The 19,407-nt window shown below is 24.4% G+C and overlaps 1 protein-coding gene across 6 annotated transcripts; it reads right to left on the reverse strand.

Annotated features, from left to right (window-relative positions):
• Nucleotides 1-102: 102 nt before the first annotated feature.
• On the reverse strand, nt 103-18,708 carry LOC127288596 (adenylate cyclase type 2-like). Of its 6 annotated transcripts, none has more exons than XM_051316140.1 (21): nt 18,197-18,708; nt 14,168-14,401; nt 9,196-9,330; nt 8,592-8,812; nt 8,119-8,275; nt 6,355-6,504; nt 5,937-6,058; nt 5,620-5,867; nt 5,162-5,514; nt 4,687-4,979; nt 4,179-4,355; nt 3,773-3,953; nt 3,577-3,660; nt 3,253-3,351; nt 3,023-3,166; nt 2,854-2,949; nt 2,485-2,677; nt 2,119-2,328; nt 1,802-2,006; nt 1,593-1,728; nt 103-1,518 (listed from the first exon to the last, which is right to left on the reverse strand). In XM_051316140.1, the coding sequence occupies exons 2-21, from the start codon at nt 14,303-14,305 to the stop codon at nt 1,354-1,356; spliced, it is 3,507 nt and encodes a 1,168-aa protein (XP_051172097.1). In that variant the 5' UTR covers nt 14,306-14,401; nt 18,197-18,708; the 3' UTR covers nt 103-1,353. The 6 variants fall into 6 exon arrangements, with proteins under 6 accessions (XP_051172097.1, XP_051172099.1, XP_051172100.1 ...); XM_051316142.1 differs by having other exon boundaries at nt 4,693-4,979; nt 18,197-18,704; XM_051316143.1 differs by having other exon boundaries at nt 2,485-2,608; nt 18,197-18,703.
• Between the last annotated feature and the right edge of the window lie 699 nt (nt 18,709-19,407).

Raw genomic sequence — 19,407 nt, forward strand, 5'->3', positions numbered from 1 at the left:
ACAATTCTTTGAGAATTTTTTTTTAACATACAAAACTGAAATATCAAAAATACTTGAAAAAAAATTTTTTGAATTATTTTCTACACAAAAAAATAGTTATCGTACACTATAATAAATACTTTATTAAAATTATGGAATAATCACACTTGTCAGAGAGATTTACAACTTGAAAAAATATATATACAGGAGGTATTTACAAATTAATTGGGAAGGGCAGGTAGACATTTCATTTTCTTTCTTTTTTTTCCACCATGTGTACAAAAATAAAGGTCTTGGAACGTTACTTTCTTTGAATATACATATATATGAATATATATATATATTATAATACATACGCGCAATTTTACGAGATATTTATAATGGATCAATGAAACGCTCTAATTACGCTTGAATCTATAAATATTGTAGTTTTGTTCAGAAAACACCATTATTTGTTTACAATAAAAAAAGGGGTACTAGATGATTAAAAAATATAAATAAATTTTGGAATGTCATGAGTTGTGATCAGTGAAAAAGTAGCGGTTGTTAAACCAGAATCGAGATTTTAACTTAAAATTTTTAAAAATTGTTTTTCTTTTAATTCTACTTTTTGAGTAAAATTAGGTCGTTTTAAAAACCTAAATTAGACACTTAACAAATATGTGAATGAATATTTACAAATGTTGATAATGAAACTTAAATTACGTAAATTGATGATAATTTTTTAAAAATTAATTTTACACATGATTTTGAAGAAAAAAAAAAAAACTTTCTTAGACTATTGGTGTTGATATTGTTATTAAAATTAATTTCACAGCACGATTCTGGGATACAACTTTGTTTTTTTTCTTTTATCAGATACTAAAATCTATGAATGATAATTTGATATTTGAATAAATGAAAAATCTCCGTTTTTAAAATCGTACTTAGAGCCGACTTTCAGTCTCGTCCATTTTGATTATTATTGTTTGCGTCTCATATATATTTTTTAATTTATTAATTTGGACCAAACGTAATTGTACTGATATCGCGGATATTAAATACCGCAATCGCAAATTATTTTCATGCGAAATATTTTAATTTGTAATTTTGCGAATTGTTCTAATTTTCTTTTTTAGAAACATCGAGAAGTTTTCATTTAATTTCCAACAATTCGGCTTTTGTCTATACAATTATGATTGTTTTCCAGCAACATTTAAAGAGAAGAGTGACGTAAAGATATAATTTTTTTTTTTTTTAGATTCTATCATTTTAACTCTTCTTTGGTTTGACGACTGTCTTTGGTTTCTTCTTGAATCCACTTTGATCCCTGCATTTTCTTTTTTTTCGATGCGAAACTTTTAACGATGGTTTCTCAACGTATAAACGCTTTTGTCATAAATTTGTCTCCTCGACAAATTCTGTTCTTTGTAGTTGTTTACTCTCGTCAATTCCAACAAAATATGTGGTCACAAAACCCTTTGGTTTTACCCATGTTTCACCTCTTAAATGACATTTCACGCCATTTTGCTCTAAAACTGATGCCGTCTCCTTAGTAACCTGCAAATAATTTTTAATTTTAAAATAAATATAAAAAATTAATATTTTGTAAATATAATTTTTAATAATTAAACCTGAATTTTTCCAGCGACACCAGTTGTGTCCATTCGCGATGCCATATTAACAGCGTCTCCCCAAATATCGTAAAGTGGTTTTTGAGCACCAACAACACCGGCTGTGACCTCACCATGTGATATTCCTATTCTCAATCTAATTTTTAAAAAAATTAATATTTTTCAAAATTAAATTCACTGAAAATTATTTTAAAAAAATAAATTCTTACACGTAGGGTTTATTGTAAGTAAATGATTCTGCATTCATTTTGTCAAGAACAATAATCATTTGTGCAGCGAATTGAGCCATAAGTTTCACAACATCATAATGTCCCTGTGTATCATCATTGCTTCCTGTACTTCCGGTACTTCCTGTACTGTAAATAGAATCTCTTCTCGATGCCTCCAATCCACAAGCCGCCATATAAGTTGTACCTTTAAAAATTTTTACAATTTCAGATTTAATTTTAATAATTTTTTATAAATTACTTCAAAAAAAAAAAAAAAAAAAATGATAATTTAATATTAATCATAAAATATCATTTACCAGCTATCTTAATTTTTTCGATTTTACAATTGAAATCAGATTCGAAGAGAAGCTTGTCAAATTCACAAATAATCTCATTTAAGTCAACCAAAATATTGCTCTCATCAATTGACAAATCCGTGAGTGAGGCAAACATTACTGCTACATTTTCATGTGCCTCGTGATAAAGTTCATTTTCCTCTGTTCGATTCATATTTAGATAAAATTCCGCTGCAATGAATAACAATTGTTTGTTTTATTTTATATATCAGTTATAGATTAATAAAATCTCCAATAAAAATCAAAAAGGATTCCCATCACCAGATAAATAATTAATTCATTAAATTTCCTTATTAAATTTTTTTTTTTTTTGAAAAAAATACAAACCAACGTGTTCAGGGAGGATGTTCCTTAGCAGCAATTTGTTTGCATTTCGAGTGTGAAAAGCTTCGTCCTGCTCCTTGGTCAGCTGTCGTTTCCATTGGTAGTCCAGTCTGCTTAAGTACTCTGCCTGAATGAATCGTCGTGAACGTGAACTTGAACGAATGATGAAACGAAAAGGATCGCTCGATAATTCGAACTTTTTGAAAAATGAACTCAAATATATCATGGACTTGAATTGAATTTGATTTTCTTTTCAAAATTACAATTGGGGGAAAAAATCAAAAAAACAGAAAAAAAAATGAATTTTAAAAAATAAAAAATTAATCCTTTCGTTTTATGCATGCCCATGATCCTTAACTTGACTAAACTCACCTGACGATCTATTAGATGCAAGGAGAAGGTCAAAAAAGCAACACTTAGGCAATGTGCCAATTCTGGTTCCAAATACGGATTCCATGTTTCACCAGACTGCAAACGGGAAAAATTATTAATTCCTCAATTTTTTAATTATCGAAATTTAAAAAAAAATATATATATATACCTTGAATATTAGAGCTCGATTGTACCATATATTCCAACTGTAGAAAACAACTATAAACACTCCAATTAGCCATTTGAGAAGATAGTGAACTCGCAAAAAGAGAAAACTTGTCAGAATCGCCAATGAACAGGTTTCCGTCATTTGCTGAAAAAAAAATCAATTTGAAAGTAACAATTTTGGTAATTAAATAATTAACGTAATTAATTTACGTAAAACTGAATTTTATTTACCCATGGTGTTGACATGCAATCCAAATTAGCTGAACCAACTTCCGCAATGTCCGAAGTTACATTGTTCGATGAAAGTTTATCCGAATTGTGGCACTCGAACTAAAAAAAGATAAAAAAAATTATGCTTTCTGTTCAATAAATTAATATAATTATACTGACAATTAATAAAATTATATTGACAATTATTAAAATTATATTGACAATTAATAAAATTATATTGACAATTAATAAAATTATATTGACAGTTAATAAAATTATATTGAGAATTAATATAATTAAAATTAATAAAAATATATTGAAATTAATAAAATTATATTTACATACCAATAAATCGAGCATTGCGCATGTAGCCAACATAATTGAAATTACTAAATAAAGTATAGTTCTCAATAAAGCGCTCCAAACGACCTAAAAATATTTTTATTCCTTTATATATTTAATTTTTTAAATATTTTTAAATTCCATAATTCTCTTTCTCAATTAAAAAATTTTTTTTTTCCATGAGATATTAAAAACAAACCTTGATACTTGTCTGATACATAAAATGAAGAAGTTTATTCGTTGGTTGAGGGAAATGTCCCTCATGTTCATCATGAGGATCTTTGTATCTATTCCAAATAAAATGCATCCAAGTCAATGGTATCAATGCTATGAGAAAAAGCATTACCACCGTATAACCAACAGATGTTGTCAAATGCCATCTAGAAATTAAATTATATTTTGTAAATATATTATTTATTTATATTATTTTAATTTATTATTATTTATCTTTATTTTATAAATTATAATTTTCTATTTCTTTGTTTTTTAATTAGTTTTAAAAATAAATTCCATCTTTAATTTAGAGGGAATTAAAAAAAAAGTCTTTCAAAATTAATTTTTCTTGAAAAATAGAAAATTCAAAATAATAATTATAATTTTCATACTGGGAGAGTGATAGAGAAGGAACCAAAAAAATAAGACCCATAGAGAGTAGAACGAGAGCTGCGCAACCAACGTAAAATTTGAAAAGAGGATCTGGTTCTTTCCAAAATGGTATCTCCCAACTTCTATCAGGAAACGTTAAGAAAAGAGGATTGATATGTTCCCATTTACACCATTGCCTGGAAAAAAAATTCAATTTTTACAAAAAAAAGTTCGTTATTAATTAAAAGAACCTAACAAAATTTATTTTCAGTAAATCGTCACATTTATTTCAAATTAAAAAAAAATTTAATTAATGTTTTGTAAAGAAATTTATATTTATAAAAAATTGATTTATATTTTTGAAAAATTATTTAATTGGAAAAAGGTGATATTTCATTTTTTTTCATACTAAATATAAATTTTAATTTTTATATAACTTTCCAAAATAGAAATTTGTAAATTTAAAAAGAAAAATAAAAAAAAGCAGATCACTGAATTAAATGAAAACTAAATTAGAAAATCATTTACACTAACTCCCATTTGCTGAGTGGCATTTGCTTAATAGCATTCTCCATTTCAGCATCGGCCGCTTTTAGCATAAGATGATAATCCTTGAGACATGAGTCCATAAAGTGAGTTCTTCTTCGATAGCTACTTGCAAAAACATCAGCATGATTATTCATTGTCGATGTGAGTCTTCTTGTACTTCTTGCCGATGGTCCAATTGTCGTGCTAGGTCGTACATTATACCATCTCACATAATGTTTACTCGTCGGTGGTGGAGTACTTGGTGACAAAAGTGTCAAGGGGTTCTCGCTGTTCTGGAACAAAGGTTCGCCTGTCAATTATTTGCATTGAAAAAATCATTTCACACTCAAACCAATTATTTATGAATATTATTTTTAATATTAACATTAAAATTATTTATTAAAAAAAAAATTTCTGATAAAATTTTTTGTTGAAATAGAAAAAGAATTTTAAAAAAATTAAAAAAGTCACCCACCGGCGACTCTGGCGAAGCAGGTAACGTGGGTGTGATCAGGTAACTTTTCTTAATACCATATTTCTTAAGTGTCTCATCATTTATCGTTTCAGCTGGAACGCAATCATATTGATTAGCGTCTAAAAGATTGAGAGTTTCTTGTGTAATATGAACTTTGCCAGGTTTGCCAGTTTGTTCCATTTTGTTAGCAATGACTACATCGCGTGACCAAACATCATATTGCCATTTATTGGCACCAAGAATACCCGATATAATCTTTCCAGAATGTACACCAATTCGCATATTCACATCAACTCCACTTTCACGTTTCACTCTTGCTCTTACTTCCTTAATGATTTTGATCATGTCCAAACCTGTAAAACAAGTAATACACACGAATTTAGTGAAATTCAACATTATTTGCACGAACATATATATATTTTTTTTTTAAATTGAGAGAAAATAAAATCTGTAAGTACCAAGATCGACACAACTTTTCGCATGTTGAGCATTTGGAGTTGGCACACCACTGACACAATAATAACAGTCTCCCAAAAATTTTATCCTAAGTACATTATGCCTTTCTGAGGCCTCGTCAAAACTTCCAAAAAGATCATTAAGTGTCTCGACCAATTTTTTCACTGGTAATGTCACAGTAAGTCCGGAAAAATTCACCACGTCTGCATAGAGAATACTAACATTGTTGTGCGTCTCAACGTACAAGTCGCTAAAAAAAAAATACACAAAATTATAAAATAGATAATAAAAATAAAAATTGTAAATTCCAAAAACTCACTTGCGCTGTCGTCCCTTTGGTGGTGGTTTCTTGTGCTCCTCGATAAATTTGAAAATATCACGAAAATCTTTTTTGATCTTTGCTGCAAAATGAGGAGGTAAAATACTTCGTGTGAGTTGCTCCTAAAAAAAAAAAATGAAAGAACAATAATAATAAATTTCGAAAAAAGTTTATTTCGATTATTTAAAAAAAGAAAAGAATGAAAATGTTTATTTATCAACTGGGGAATTATTTTAGAACTAGAATACAATTTTTCCTCATGACTCAGAAAATATTTTGCGAGACGGTCCACACGCAATATGTGGTTTCTTTTATCAAATCGGGCAAAAAATTAAATTTTTTTAGAAATAGTTCAATATTTCGAATTTTTTTTTTTATTTTCGCAAAGTTTAAAAATTAAATATTAATCATTTCGTACTTCTTGATCCTTTTCATAGTTAAGCCTCAATGTGGATTCAACACATTTTCTTCGATCTAAAAATGATCTTCTGATGACGACTTCATTCATGAATCTGAAGTATAATCCTAAGCCATTCACACTAGCGAAATATATTGAGTCTGTAATCATCTGAAATTTTAAAATAACATTATTGATCACCAAATTACCAATCGATAAGATAATGAAATAATTTCTTTTTTTTTAACATTATTACTGATCTCTATTGACAAATAAATTAATATTTCACAGTCATAGTCACTCAACAATGACAAGTCACAAATCTTTTTTAATTTGTGATTGAAAAAATCAAAATATTTTGCTTCTGAATAATTATCCAATTTACTATTTTTATTCAATTTTAATAACAATTGCCATACAAATAAAAGATATTTTAAAAATTAATAAATTCCATTAAATTTTTTTTTTTTTTTTTTGACTTATCAAATCAATATTTCGCTTATCATTGTCAACTAGTTTTTTTTGAGATTTTTTCTCTTATGTCAGAAATGCTTGTATAAAAATTAGTTTCCAAACATTTACTTTGTCGACGTTCTTCTTTTTTTTTCTCTAATCTTAAAGGAAAAATAAACATTTCGATCATAAGTGGAGATTCAATGCCAAGAATAAAAAAATTCATTTTACTCGTATAGAAAATGTTTGTGTAAATATTTTTTAATTTTTCTCAAAATATTTGAAATTCCTTAATGAAAAATAAACAAAGCAATTTTAAGACAAATATATTGATAATATCTCCTATGGGAAGAATAATAAAAAAAAAATGTTTTATTTTTATCATAAAAATTAACAACTTATCAAATTCATCTTTTCTCTCTCTAAAAAAAAACTTCGTTTGTTATTCATTTAAATAGGGAGGGAAACTAGAATATACCAATTGTATATATAATGCCTGGGGGAAAGAATTTCTTTGAGAAGCGAATATATATATATATTTACATATAAAATAGAGTTTATCATCATGATTGTTGGAATCTTTAAACACTTTGATTTAATTCTTCTTCAAAATGGAATCGGTGTTACCAAAATAATCTTTGCCTTCAAACAGTCGTTATTTCGAAATTAGAATTAGTTCACGTGCAATTATATATATATTTTCGTCATTTGCACTATTGCATGATAGTGATTCATTTTTGTTAGAATTCGCAATTTATATATATATGTATATTCATATTATATATATGACAAAATAGATTGCATCTGAAGCGTAGTTTCCATGAGAGAAACTAGAAACCTCGACCACAAAAGCCAATGTCAATCCACAAAAAAAAAAAAAAAAAAAATAGAAAAGAAAAAAAAATACCCTTGTGTCCCTCTAACAATGAAATACTACCATATCAGTTTAAAACTTTTTCCGCAACTCGAAAACTTCTCTCACTCTCATTTAATTAAAACATCACCTTTAATAAACAATCAATAAAATTTCAAGTTTGAAAAAAAAGATAAAAAATAAATAACTAAATATAAAAAATATAATAAATAATGTAATAAAAAATATAATAAATAATGTAATAAAAAATATAATAAAAAATATAATAAATAATCTAATAAAAAATATAATAAAAAATGTTAAACAAAATAAAATACAAAATGTAATAAAAAATTTACAAAAAAAAAAAAATAAAAAAATAAATTCGATAAAAAATATCTAATAAATAAATTGAATAAAAATTTAGAAAATTTATTTTAAAAATTAAAAGGAAAATAAAAATTGTTTTTGAAACTTACCCTACTTTTTACATCCGGCATGTTTCTATAGGTGACAAGATATAAACTTGCCAAATAAGTAAAAGTCGTCGTCATCCCCAAAATGAAAGCGTGCAAATTTTCCGTCAATGGGAGAAAAACGTAACAGGCCAAAAGAGCATGAGTAGCGTACGCTGGTCTGAAAAAAAAATTCCAATTAAAAAAAATCTCAATTCTCTTTTTAATTAATAATTTCTAATTATTTTTTAAAAATAATTAATAAATAATTTTTTCTAATTTCAAATATGAAAAGAAATAATTTTTTTATTAATTTTTTTTTCTAAATAAATAAAAGTGACAATTTAATATTTAAATTGTAACGTGTTAATAATAATAAAGATAATTGTAATTAACAAGAATGACGGTGAAGTTTAACAATAGTGTTATTTTTTTTTAATTAATGCGACCTCGACCGATTAGCAGTGCTCGCGAGCTGTACATCTTATCGTAATTACCTTATCGACGGACCGTCCTCGGCGCTAGTAAAAGTGTAGTAAAGGGGCACAGCTAAATCGCCAATTACAAGAAGGGCGACAATAACACATGACAGTACAACCGGAAGATAAGCCTTTTTTGCAATTAATTTTGTCCTAAACGAAAGTGCTATTACCGGACAAAGAAGTGCCGCTACCAAACAGTAGGTCACCACGTCCGGTACCGATTTTTGTATCGTCACCTAAAAAACACACAAAAAAAAAATATTATTCGCCAAACCACAAAAATTACATATTTGATAAAATTTGTAAAAAAAAAATAAAGGGAAAAGAAATTTAAATCCGAAAAGTGAATTTAATGATTAATTAATAAATAAATTATTAATAATTTATTAATTATGAAAATATTAATTAAAAAATTATTAATTGATTTACCAACTCAGGGAATTTAGTTTCAAAATCAATTTCCATTTCACTAAATCCACAAAATAATTGAATAAAATTAATAACAAATTTTGAAATTTTATAAATATTACTAATTTTCAAAGTTTGAAAATTATTTACTCAAGTTGGTGGGAAAATTAATTAATTTATTCGTAATTAGTTTGAAACTGTAAACTAATACCATTATAATTAATACAGTGCAATGAGCAACGCTAAGCACCAATTGCAGAAGGATGAAAAGCGAAAGATACCCATTTTGGATCCTCCTTTGATAAATGGTATAGAGCTTTTCCAAGCTCTTGTACTTGAATTGTTTCTGAAATGAAAAAAAAAATAAATAAATAAAATTCATATCCAATCAACTATAAAAAAAAATTCTTTAAAAAAATATTTATCAATATAATAACAATTTGTAAACACATCAGAAAAGTAATTCCACTTTTTCCAACCAAAAAAAAAAAAAAAAAAAAAAAAATTAAGTTAAAAACTTCAAGCAATCAAGTAAGAAAAATATAACTCCAAGAAAGTGTAATTACACTTTTTAAAACAAATTTCAAATATGAAACAAGTTTTATAAAGTTTTCAAATTAAAAAAAAATATATTTTTTCTTTTTTAATTAAAAAAAGTTTTTACAAAAAAATTATTTTTTAAAATAAAAATAAAAAATTGATTTTCAAATTTCAAAACAAAAGGAAAAAAAATTCTTTAATTTTCTAAACTTGTAAAAATGATTGAAATAAAAAAAAAATTATTGTGCTCGTTAAAACACACTAAACTAAAATGAATCGTTAACAAAAGAGAAATAAAAGCTTCTTTGTGTACAACGAAAATGGAAACCAACTGAAAATGACATTTAAAATACATTTAGAATACTTAATTAGAATGTACACACAAGATAAAATAATTAATGAGTTTAAGATATTCTTATTCACTACCTGTGCGGGTATACGACCATGAAAAAAGAACTCGAATTACTGTGTGTGAAAAAAAATGATTGTAAAAAGAGACAATAATGATTTTACTCAATTAAAAAAAAAAAAAAATAAAATAATTTCAACTAAACAGAATATTTTAATTAAATCATTTCTATTAATATCCTTTAATAAATCTCATTCTTCTCCTTAATCAATACTTGAAATTTAAAATTCAAATTAGTCCAAAATTGAGTGAACTAAAGAAACATTACTTTTCATTTGTGAATGAAAATTAAAAAATTAAAATACTGAATTCATTTACAAAAAAAATACGATTTCAATTAATGTAACAAAAAATGGAAAATTTTTTCTATAATTCCTTCCAGTAAATCAACACACTCAATTTTTAGTAAAAATTTTTCTAAATCGAAAAAAAAAAAATTCTAATACCTTTCAAAATGATCAACCACGTTACAAAAGCTCATGTCTTTCACAAATGTCAACACACAATTTCCCAATGCACCTGTAGGATTTTTAAGACCAATAGAAACTCAATTTCCAAAAGAGATTCGATAAGGAAAAAAAAAATCTAAAAGAATTTTTTTTTCGAAAAATTGCAATTTATCATTTTTTTTTTTTTTTTTTTGATGAAAGAAGAAAAATATTTTATTTTTTATTTTACAATGAAAATTCTATTCACTTCACATAGATTTCGAAAAATGATTATTTTCATTTGAGAGAAAAAAAAGGGGAAACAACATCTATTGGGAAATTGTCACCAAAGATTTTTTTTTCAATAAAGAAAGCTCTGCGAATTATTACAGGACTTTTTTCAAACGTTATATATTATTACACCCTCGAAAAGACTTCAACTGGGTATCCAGCCACACTAACTCTTAGTCGCAAGTACAGCGTGCAACATTAATATTAAGAATCTGAATTTCGAGGGTTTGCGCAGGTGCAACTTTTATAGCGAAAACGTTCCCTCATGGAGTAAATTTAGAATCGAATAAGTGTTCCATGTAAAAAAAAGGTTCTGTTTAAAATTTCCTCTAAAATATATATCAAATCAAAAAAAATTGATAGATAAAAAAATTTTTTCTTCAAAGTTAATAAAAAAAAAAAATTAATTTACTCGCTTCATTACTTCCTTATTTCTTCAGGGCAAATAATTTTTTTTTTTCCAATTAACAACTACGTTTCAATATGAAACAAATAACATTTTCTCGAATTAAAAAAAAAAAAAGATTTTCAATTCATTTTTATTATTTAGAAATTGCAAAAAAAAAAAAAATCTGTTTTTATTTTCAATTTGCGAATTTTTTAAAAAGTGGTAGAAAAAAAATTGTGGACCTTCGGAAAATGAAAATCTCGTTAAAAATTATATTCGTCGCGTGATTATTATTTGCGAATAAACAGTTAACTTCAACTTTTGATTCTAATGAATAAAACAAACAGTAATATACAGGACGATCCACTTTGAGTGATGATACTGCGGCTAACCGCATTGTTTGCACAAAAAATATATGTAATCTAGTTTTCAACTTTTCATGAAACAACATTTTTTACTTCTCTCCGTGCATTTGAATTCAAAAACTAAAATATAATAAAGAAAAAATTATTTCTCAATCTAATCTAAAACCTTTTCTTTTACTTATGTTTTCCTTCATTTAGAAAACAAAAACAAAAATGTATTAAAACCCTTCTGACTAAAAAAAATTATAAATTAATTAATTGTAATTACAGAAAAATAATTTCTAAAAAAAAATTTTCTTAGTTTCTTTCATTAAATTTGTATTATTAAAAAAAAATCGAAAATAAATTTATTAAGACCCTTAATTAAAATAATAATAAATGAATTGTAATTAATTATAACAAAAATTAGTTAAAAAATAAATGTCTTTTTTTTCTTAGTTTCTTTCATTAAATTTGTATTATTAAAAAAAATTGAAAATAAATTTATTAAGACCCTTAATTAAAATAATAATAAATGAATTGTAATTTATTACAGAAAAAAAAATTCAGTTCAAAAATAAATATCTAAAACATTTTTTTTTAGTTTCATTAAATTTGTATTATTAAAAAAAATGAAAATAAATTTATTATTTACCCTAATAATTTATTATTTATTACCCTAATAATTAAAAAATAATAAATAGTAATTAATTACAAAAAAAATTAATTTCTAAAAATAAATATCAAAAACAATTTTTTCTTAGTTTCTTTCATTAAATTTGTATTATTAAAAAAAAAAACCGAAAATAAATTTATTGAAGCCCTAATAATCAAAAAAATAATAAATTATAATTAATTACAGTAAAAAAAAATTCAGTTCTAAAAATAAATATCAAGGTCTTTAGTATAATGAATCCTGCAGTACAATTAAAGAATTTACACACACACACACATGAATTTTCGCAATTGCCAAACCGATAGTCTGGTTTTCTCGCGCAGTCGCCCCATGTTTCCTCCCTTTATATCTGGATACATGTAAACGAAATATTAATATACGAAATTTTGAAAAAAAGATAGAAAAACCATGTTTCCAAAAAAAAATTCTCATAATCGATACTAATGAATTCAGTAAAAAAATGCACTAGGAAGAATAAAAAGAAATCGAGAAAAAAACCTCAACCAGATGCTCTGCGATTGGGATGCTGGAAGAAAATTCAATAAAAAGTAGCAAATTTTACAAAAAAAAAAAAAAAAATTGAACGAAAAAAAATTAAATTTCGTATTCGATATGATTGTGAAAATTATTCTTACAAAACGAACCATTATATGAGATTAGATTAAAATATTTACACATGTGAGTCAGGTCAGTAAAGAATGGAATTTGGTCCAGATATATAGGCCTTGTAATATATTGATCTTTAATTTCTCTTCCATCCCTCTCGATTCTCATACTAACATACACCAGGAGAGAAATCTTTTATTTGAGACAAAAAAAATAAATTTGCATCAAATAAAAATATATTTATCTCAGAGCCTAATAAATTTTTATTTTATTTCAAATAAAAAATTTAATTTAGCATAAATAAAATTCTATTCAGCGCAAATAAAATTTTTATTTAAACCAAATAAAATTTATTTGTATAACAAATAATTTTTAATTAAACCAAATAAAATTTATTCGAAATAAATAATTTTTAATTAAATCAAATAAAATTTATTTTAATCAATAAAAATTATTTAAACCAAATAAAAATTATTTGAAAACAAATAAATAATTTTTTTGGATAAATATTATATTGATAAGTTTCTCTTATACTTGAATCTAAAAATTTTTAACGATATTTCCGTTACATGGACATAATTCTGAAAATTCGTTTCAAATACCACAGAGAGGAAAATGCAGGTGACCTCTCATTTCCTCCATCCTGTCATTAAATTGTTGGTGATTCAGTTTTCGATGGAAAAAGAGAGGTGTACACGAAAATAGAACTCTTCATGTTTGAATGAACCACACATGAATATTTTCAGCCTAACTCTGAAGAATATAAAAGGAAATTGCATACAAAAAAAAAGAGTATCACAATTTCAATAAACTATTTTTAGCATTTTCTTTTTATTTTTCGAATTAAAAAAAAAATTTTAATCACAAATATAATCGAATAGAAATTAATGGAAAATTTTAATTAAAAAAAAAAAATTATCACTCGTGGAAAATGAATTCGGTGAATTTTTTTTTTTATTACCTATTTACCGGAATAAGGATTAAGGTGTAAATCTCGCTTGATTTTTTGATCAAGAAACTGGATTAAAAGGAAGGACAACTAATAAAATGTAATTTTTCGATGCAATATCGAGTACTTGAAATAAATCCGATAGCTGTGTGTGGGTTATAAAAAAAAGTGAGTTTTAACACGTGTAGAGCTTTTTTAAGCTCAAATGACTTTGAAAACTCCCACTTCCTATTTGTTTTATATACGCTAGGAGGAAATTCTCCTCCTAATTGAAAATCGAATTTATTTTCAGTGTAAAATAAAAATTATACAAAAAATTTATTTTTACTGTAAAGTAAAATTTATTTGAAAAAAAAATTATTTTTACTGTAAAGTAAAATTTATTTGAAAAAAATTATTTTTACTGTAAAGTAAAATTTATTTGAAAAAAAAAATTATTTTTATTTTTGTTTTCTTAGACAAAGAATCCAACAAATATTTCATTAAATTAAGAATAAATTATAATTTAAAAGCAATTTGATATTTTGCTAAAAAAAAAAAAATAAAACTCACCCGGAGGCTAGACCATGTCCAATCGTCAAGATTATTGGGCGAGATGATGAGATTCTCGTCCACTTTATGAAGAGAGGAAAGGGAAGTCCGAGCCACTAATTCCACGTCCATATTTCTTGAACAGACCTCGAGTAACATTTAAGTTTAATTAGAATCTCTTCAACGGTTTGATTTCTCCATCCATTTTGGCTCTTAAAGACCTCAAATCTTTCAACCAATATTTTGATCTTCACACTGTTGAAAAAAAATTATTTATTAATTATTTTTCTTCTCTCTTAAAAAAAAAAAAAATAAAAACGTTTTTCAAATATTTAAAATCAATTCAGTACAAAAAAAAATTAATTAATTTTAAATAAAAGAATTTTCTTGAATGAAAACAATTTTTTTTCCAATGTCAATAAACTTTTAAAAATAATTTTTATATGTAAAAAAAAATGAGCCAAATTTAAATCACAATGACCAATGAATTTTTTTTGATTTTAATGATTAACATTTAATTTTTAATTAATTAGCTTCGCGTCTCTTCATTATTATTTTAATTATCATTCTGTGAATATGTGTTTTGTATAAACATCATTGAATTGTTAAATATCTCATTAGAGCATTGCACATAACTTAATTTATATGAATTTTGTCTCTTTTAATTTTAAACCGTTATTTAAATATCATTAAGATTAAAATAAATTTTCCTTATAAAAATCGTTTTATAATATTTTTTTTTTAATTAAAAAAGAGTTTTGTTATAAAAATATCACAATTTTTATTTTAATTTTTCTTTTTTTTAATAATTCAATTTTTCTGAAAAAATAAATAAAAATTATAATTATTTCAGAAAAGTTTTCAATTCTTTTTTACTAATATTATCTTGAAAATATCGAAACCATATGAATGAGTGCAATAAAAAAAAAATATGTTTCAATACACAATACATTTCTAAGCCTCTAATTCCATAAACAGGAAAAAGATTAAATGGGATTAAATTTTATAGATATTCGAAAGAAATAAAAAATATTGTTGAAAAGGTGTGTCACAGGAAATAGTTATAAAACATTAATGATAAGCGAAGAAATTTTTCTTGTTATATGGAAAAAGAGGAATTTTTCAATTCAAAATTTATTAATTGAAAGAAAAATATTTTTTTTTTTTTTTTGTAAAGTATCGAATGTGATCAACATTTTTTTTTAATATACCTAAATAAATTAATAATAATTGTCACTTCAATTGACTTTTATGGTGTGTTTATCTTTATATTAATAAGTCTAGCGATAATAAGAATTTTTTCCCGATCCAATTTTTTTTTTTTAAATCCACGTATTTTTTAAACTCTTAATAATAAAAATATTAATAAAAAAAATAACAAAAAATAATAACAAAAAAATAATAAAAAAAGGAGTGTCAAAATAATAATTGGACTGCAATTATTAACGACAGATTTTAAAGAAAAATAATAAATACATTTAACACGAGATAGGAGCGATAATATTTTTCAGCAATTCCACTATAAATCCGTGATGACTAATAAAAAAGACAAAAAAAATTTTTTTTTTAAATCTCGAAAAATTTATTCTCAACGAGTTCAATAGTCTCGATTATTCTACACTTGAAATAACAAATCAACTGTTAAAGGAAAACGATGAGAATATTTATTTAAAACTCTGATTCTTCAATATACACATATATATGTATATTGACTAGGGCAAAAAAGAAGGAAGATACATTGATTAAAAAGGCTCCCACTTGTCTGAAATAGAAAAGATCTTTTATCGCACAAAGGAATTCAATTTGTTTTCTATACGTATATAAGTACACACATATATATAATAAAATAAATACTCGCGATAAAGTAAAGTGGAAACTCGATTACACTATAATATTGACTTGATCTATTTCTCATTTGGTGAAGAAAAAAAAAAATACTTGTTTGAAAGTTTAAAATGGGTCAATTCAGCCTTACAATAAAGTTCTGTGATATTTCTATAGAAATTATGTTGAATAAAATGTCAATATTTTTTTAAAATTATTTTTTAAAAATTTAAACTTTTTCTATAAATTGTTTTTTCAATTTTATAAATAAAAATCGCTCTCTTAAAAAAAAAGAATTCAAAATATAAGGTTTAATATAAATTCAAAAGATATAAAACAAAAGGATTTATTTACAGAATTATAGTATAAAAAGAACAAAATGAGTTTTCAATAACAAAGACTGAAATGATAAAAATGTTCGATTAAATCAACCAATTTAATGACAAAAATGGAAAATATTCCATTTTTTTTTAATTCACATTTCAAAAATTTCTAAACAATATATTTTGTTTATAAAAAATTAAAAAATTCCTCAATTAATAAAAGCTAAACTAAATAATTCATGATTAAAAATCGTTTCGTAATTGCAAAATTTTGTAACCCCGTGTTGAAAAAAAAAAAAAAAAAAAAAAAAAAAAAAAAAAAAAAAAATGTCGAATGTATTTCTGCTTATATTTTCCCTTCTTTGAATTGAACGTGATGAGAAAGAAAAAACAATGCTGAATTGGCCGACAATATATACCTAAATGACATTGTTTTTTACTACGTGAGATTTAGGTAAGAGACACTTTCAACTGTCACGTATATATATATATATAAATATATTCTCTTGCAAGATTTTAATCAGTGAAGGAGAAAAATGTATAAACGGTTTTTCAATAGAATCCTTAATCACAAAACATGTATTTTACATTCAAGAACTATTACAAAAAATTTAATCTAAATTTTATAATTTTTTTTATTATTATTGGAGTAAAAAATAATTTTCAATTTTAATAAAAAAAATTATTTTCAATTTTTTTTTTCGTCATTTAATAAAAATCAATTGATTTAATCGAATCTCTTTGTATCAGCTTTTTCAATATAAATTCATTACATAATTTATTATGAATTAAATTTTCATTCAATGAAAATTCAATGAATATAACAAACGTGAAGAATATGAAAATCAATTTTATAATAAAACAATGTTGGAGAATTTTAATGTTTCGTAAGAACAAAAAAAAAAAAAAAACCTAATGTGTTTTCAAATGACAAAGGAGTATTTGTTCTTAATATAATTCTAAAGACATCGATCTTTTGGATCAATAATTTAATATAACCGAATAATTATCCTTCATTCTCTTAACTATCATTTATTATTAAAGAATATCAATGAAGTTTAATGACACTAACATTTACTTTAAATTACAAAATTTTTCTCAAAAAAATGGAAAATGTTAATAAAAGTAAAAAAAAAAGAAAAGAAAAGAAAATAAAAAGACAAAAATAGAAAATCCAAAAATAAAACTATCGAATATCTTACTTGAGATTATAAAGCTTTTTATAAATTTGAACTTGTGGAAGTGCAGAAACCAAGTGTAAAATATAACTAAACATTTTCTGCAAATACCAATGTGATAAGAAATTAACGTCAATTGTTCCAAAGTGACGTCAATTGAAAAAAAAATATGTTACAAACCTGTAACTATTACTATTATCTAACATCTAATTTACTTTCAAGTCATTAAAATTAACAATTCAATTTAATAAAAGTTAAGTACCGTCTTTTCTCATGTTTATTTCATTTCTTTTATAATAGCCTGAAATTTTTAAATGAAAAAAAATAATAATAATAGTTTCTATTATTTTTTTTTCCCAACAAATCTTTGAAAAATTAATTATCAATTTATTTATTTGAGAATCAATTTTTTTTATCGCACTAAATACAATTTAATAAAACAAGTCAGGCTCCAAACTACGTATGCGATAATTAAATTCTTTGATTTAAAAAGGACATCGCTTTCCATTGACTATTTATAATATATTACATCCTGTTATCATTTCGATACGTGAGTAAAGTTAAATAATTGTCAAAATTTCATGTTCAATTGTTTCAAAAGGCAATAAAAATTCCAAAATTGTTTAAATTGTCCCATTAATTTTGAATACAAATTAATTTTATTGACACTGAATTAAAATTGTATTTTAATTTTATTAATTTGTAAATTAAAAAAAAAAACTCACCGACTTTTGACATTTATTGCAAATCCATATTGAGAAATTTTTTTTTTTTTTGACACTGACACTAATTTTGGAAATACACACTTCACTTCCTTTTTTTTAACAACTGGTGTGCTTATTTAAATTGATAATAATAATCAGAAGGAACATTCAAGGAATATTTATATAAAATTTTATAACTTCCGCTTTTTTCTCAGTGGATATAGCAGGAAATCGTGATCGCGGGTCCTCGAAACAAAATACTCGTCTATTTGATTGTTAAAAAAATAAATACATGCCAAAAATACGAATAGATTCATTAGCATGAATATTGAGTCATTTGAAGGACGGAAAACACCACAGAAAATTGGAGCGGTGAAATCCAATTTTCGTGTCTCATCACAGCCATTGCTCTTCAAGCAATTACAAGTAACTACTATATATATCCTCTTTCTGGCAGTATTTCTGAAGAAGCCTTTCTCAATTCTATATATTCGATACAAGAAAAAAAAACACAAATAAATTACAAGATCGGTCGGTAAAACCGATTTTTACACACCTTCCTTATCCATATTATTAATTTTCCAATGATTTTTATATCAGGATCCGAAAAAATTTTTATCAACAGTCAAATAAAAAAAAAACAAACTAAATTTTTTTCTATTCAAAAAAATTGTGTCTAATTTGAAAAAAATTTCACTGTAACTATCCTAATCACTTATCACAAAAGAATGAGAAAAAAAACAAAATATCCATAACCAAGGGAACAAAATATCGAATTTTTTAATTGACAAAAAAAATATAAACGATGTGAAAAAATTCATTTTTCGAAATATTGTCAAATTGAAAATAAATTTACATGATTGAAATTTAGAAATATATTTTTTTCAAAGATTTTTGAAAGCTGTTCCAATGTTTCTGTATTTAAAGTTAGCTTACGGAAACTCAACTGACCATCGAGTTATCATCAAGCTGTTGATAACGAAATGATAACATCCCCAACAATTCGATAGTGAACACATATTTCACGTCTATTTTATCTACTCTATCTATATACTAAAATGACATATTATATACCATTTTTACTAAATGAAATCGATAATAAAAAATTTGTAATTCGTACAGAAATCGATAAGAAATGTGAAAAATTCCAATGGGGAAACCTGAAGATTAGGAAAAATTAAAAAATCAAAAAAAAATATTTTAACTCTTCTAAACTAATGGTAATAAAAAAG

The sequence above is a fragment of the Leptopilina boulardi genome, unplaced genomic scaffold, assembly GCF_019393585.1.
Source record: "Leptopilina boulardi isolate dan_hultmark-lab unplaced genomic scaffold, ZJU_Lbou_2.1 LbouV2_392, whole genome shotgun sequence".
NCBI classification, from domain to species: Eukaryota; Metazoa; Arthropoda; class Insecta; order Hymenoptera; family Figitidae; genus Leptopilina; species Leptopilina boulardi.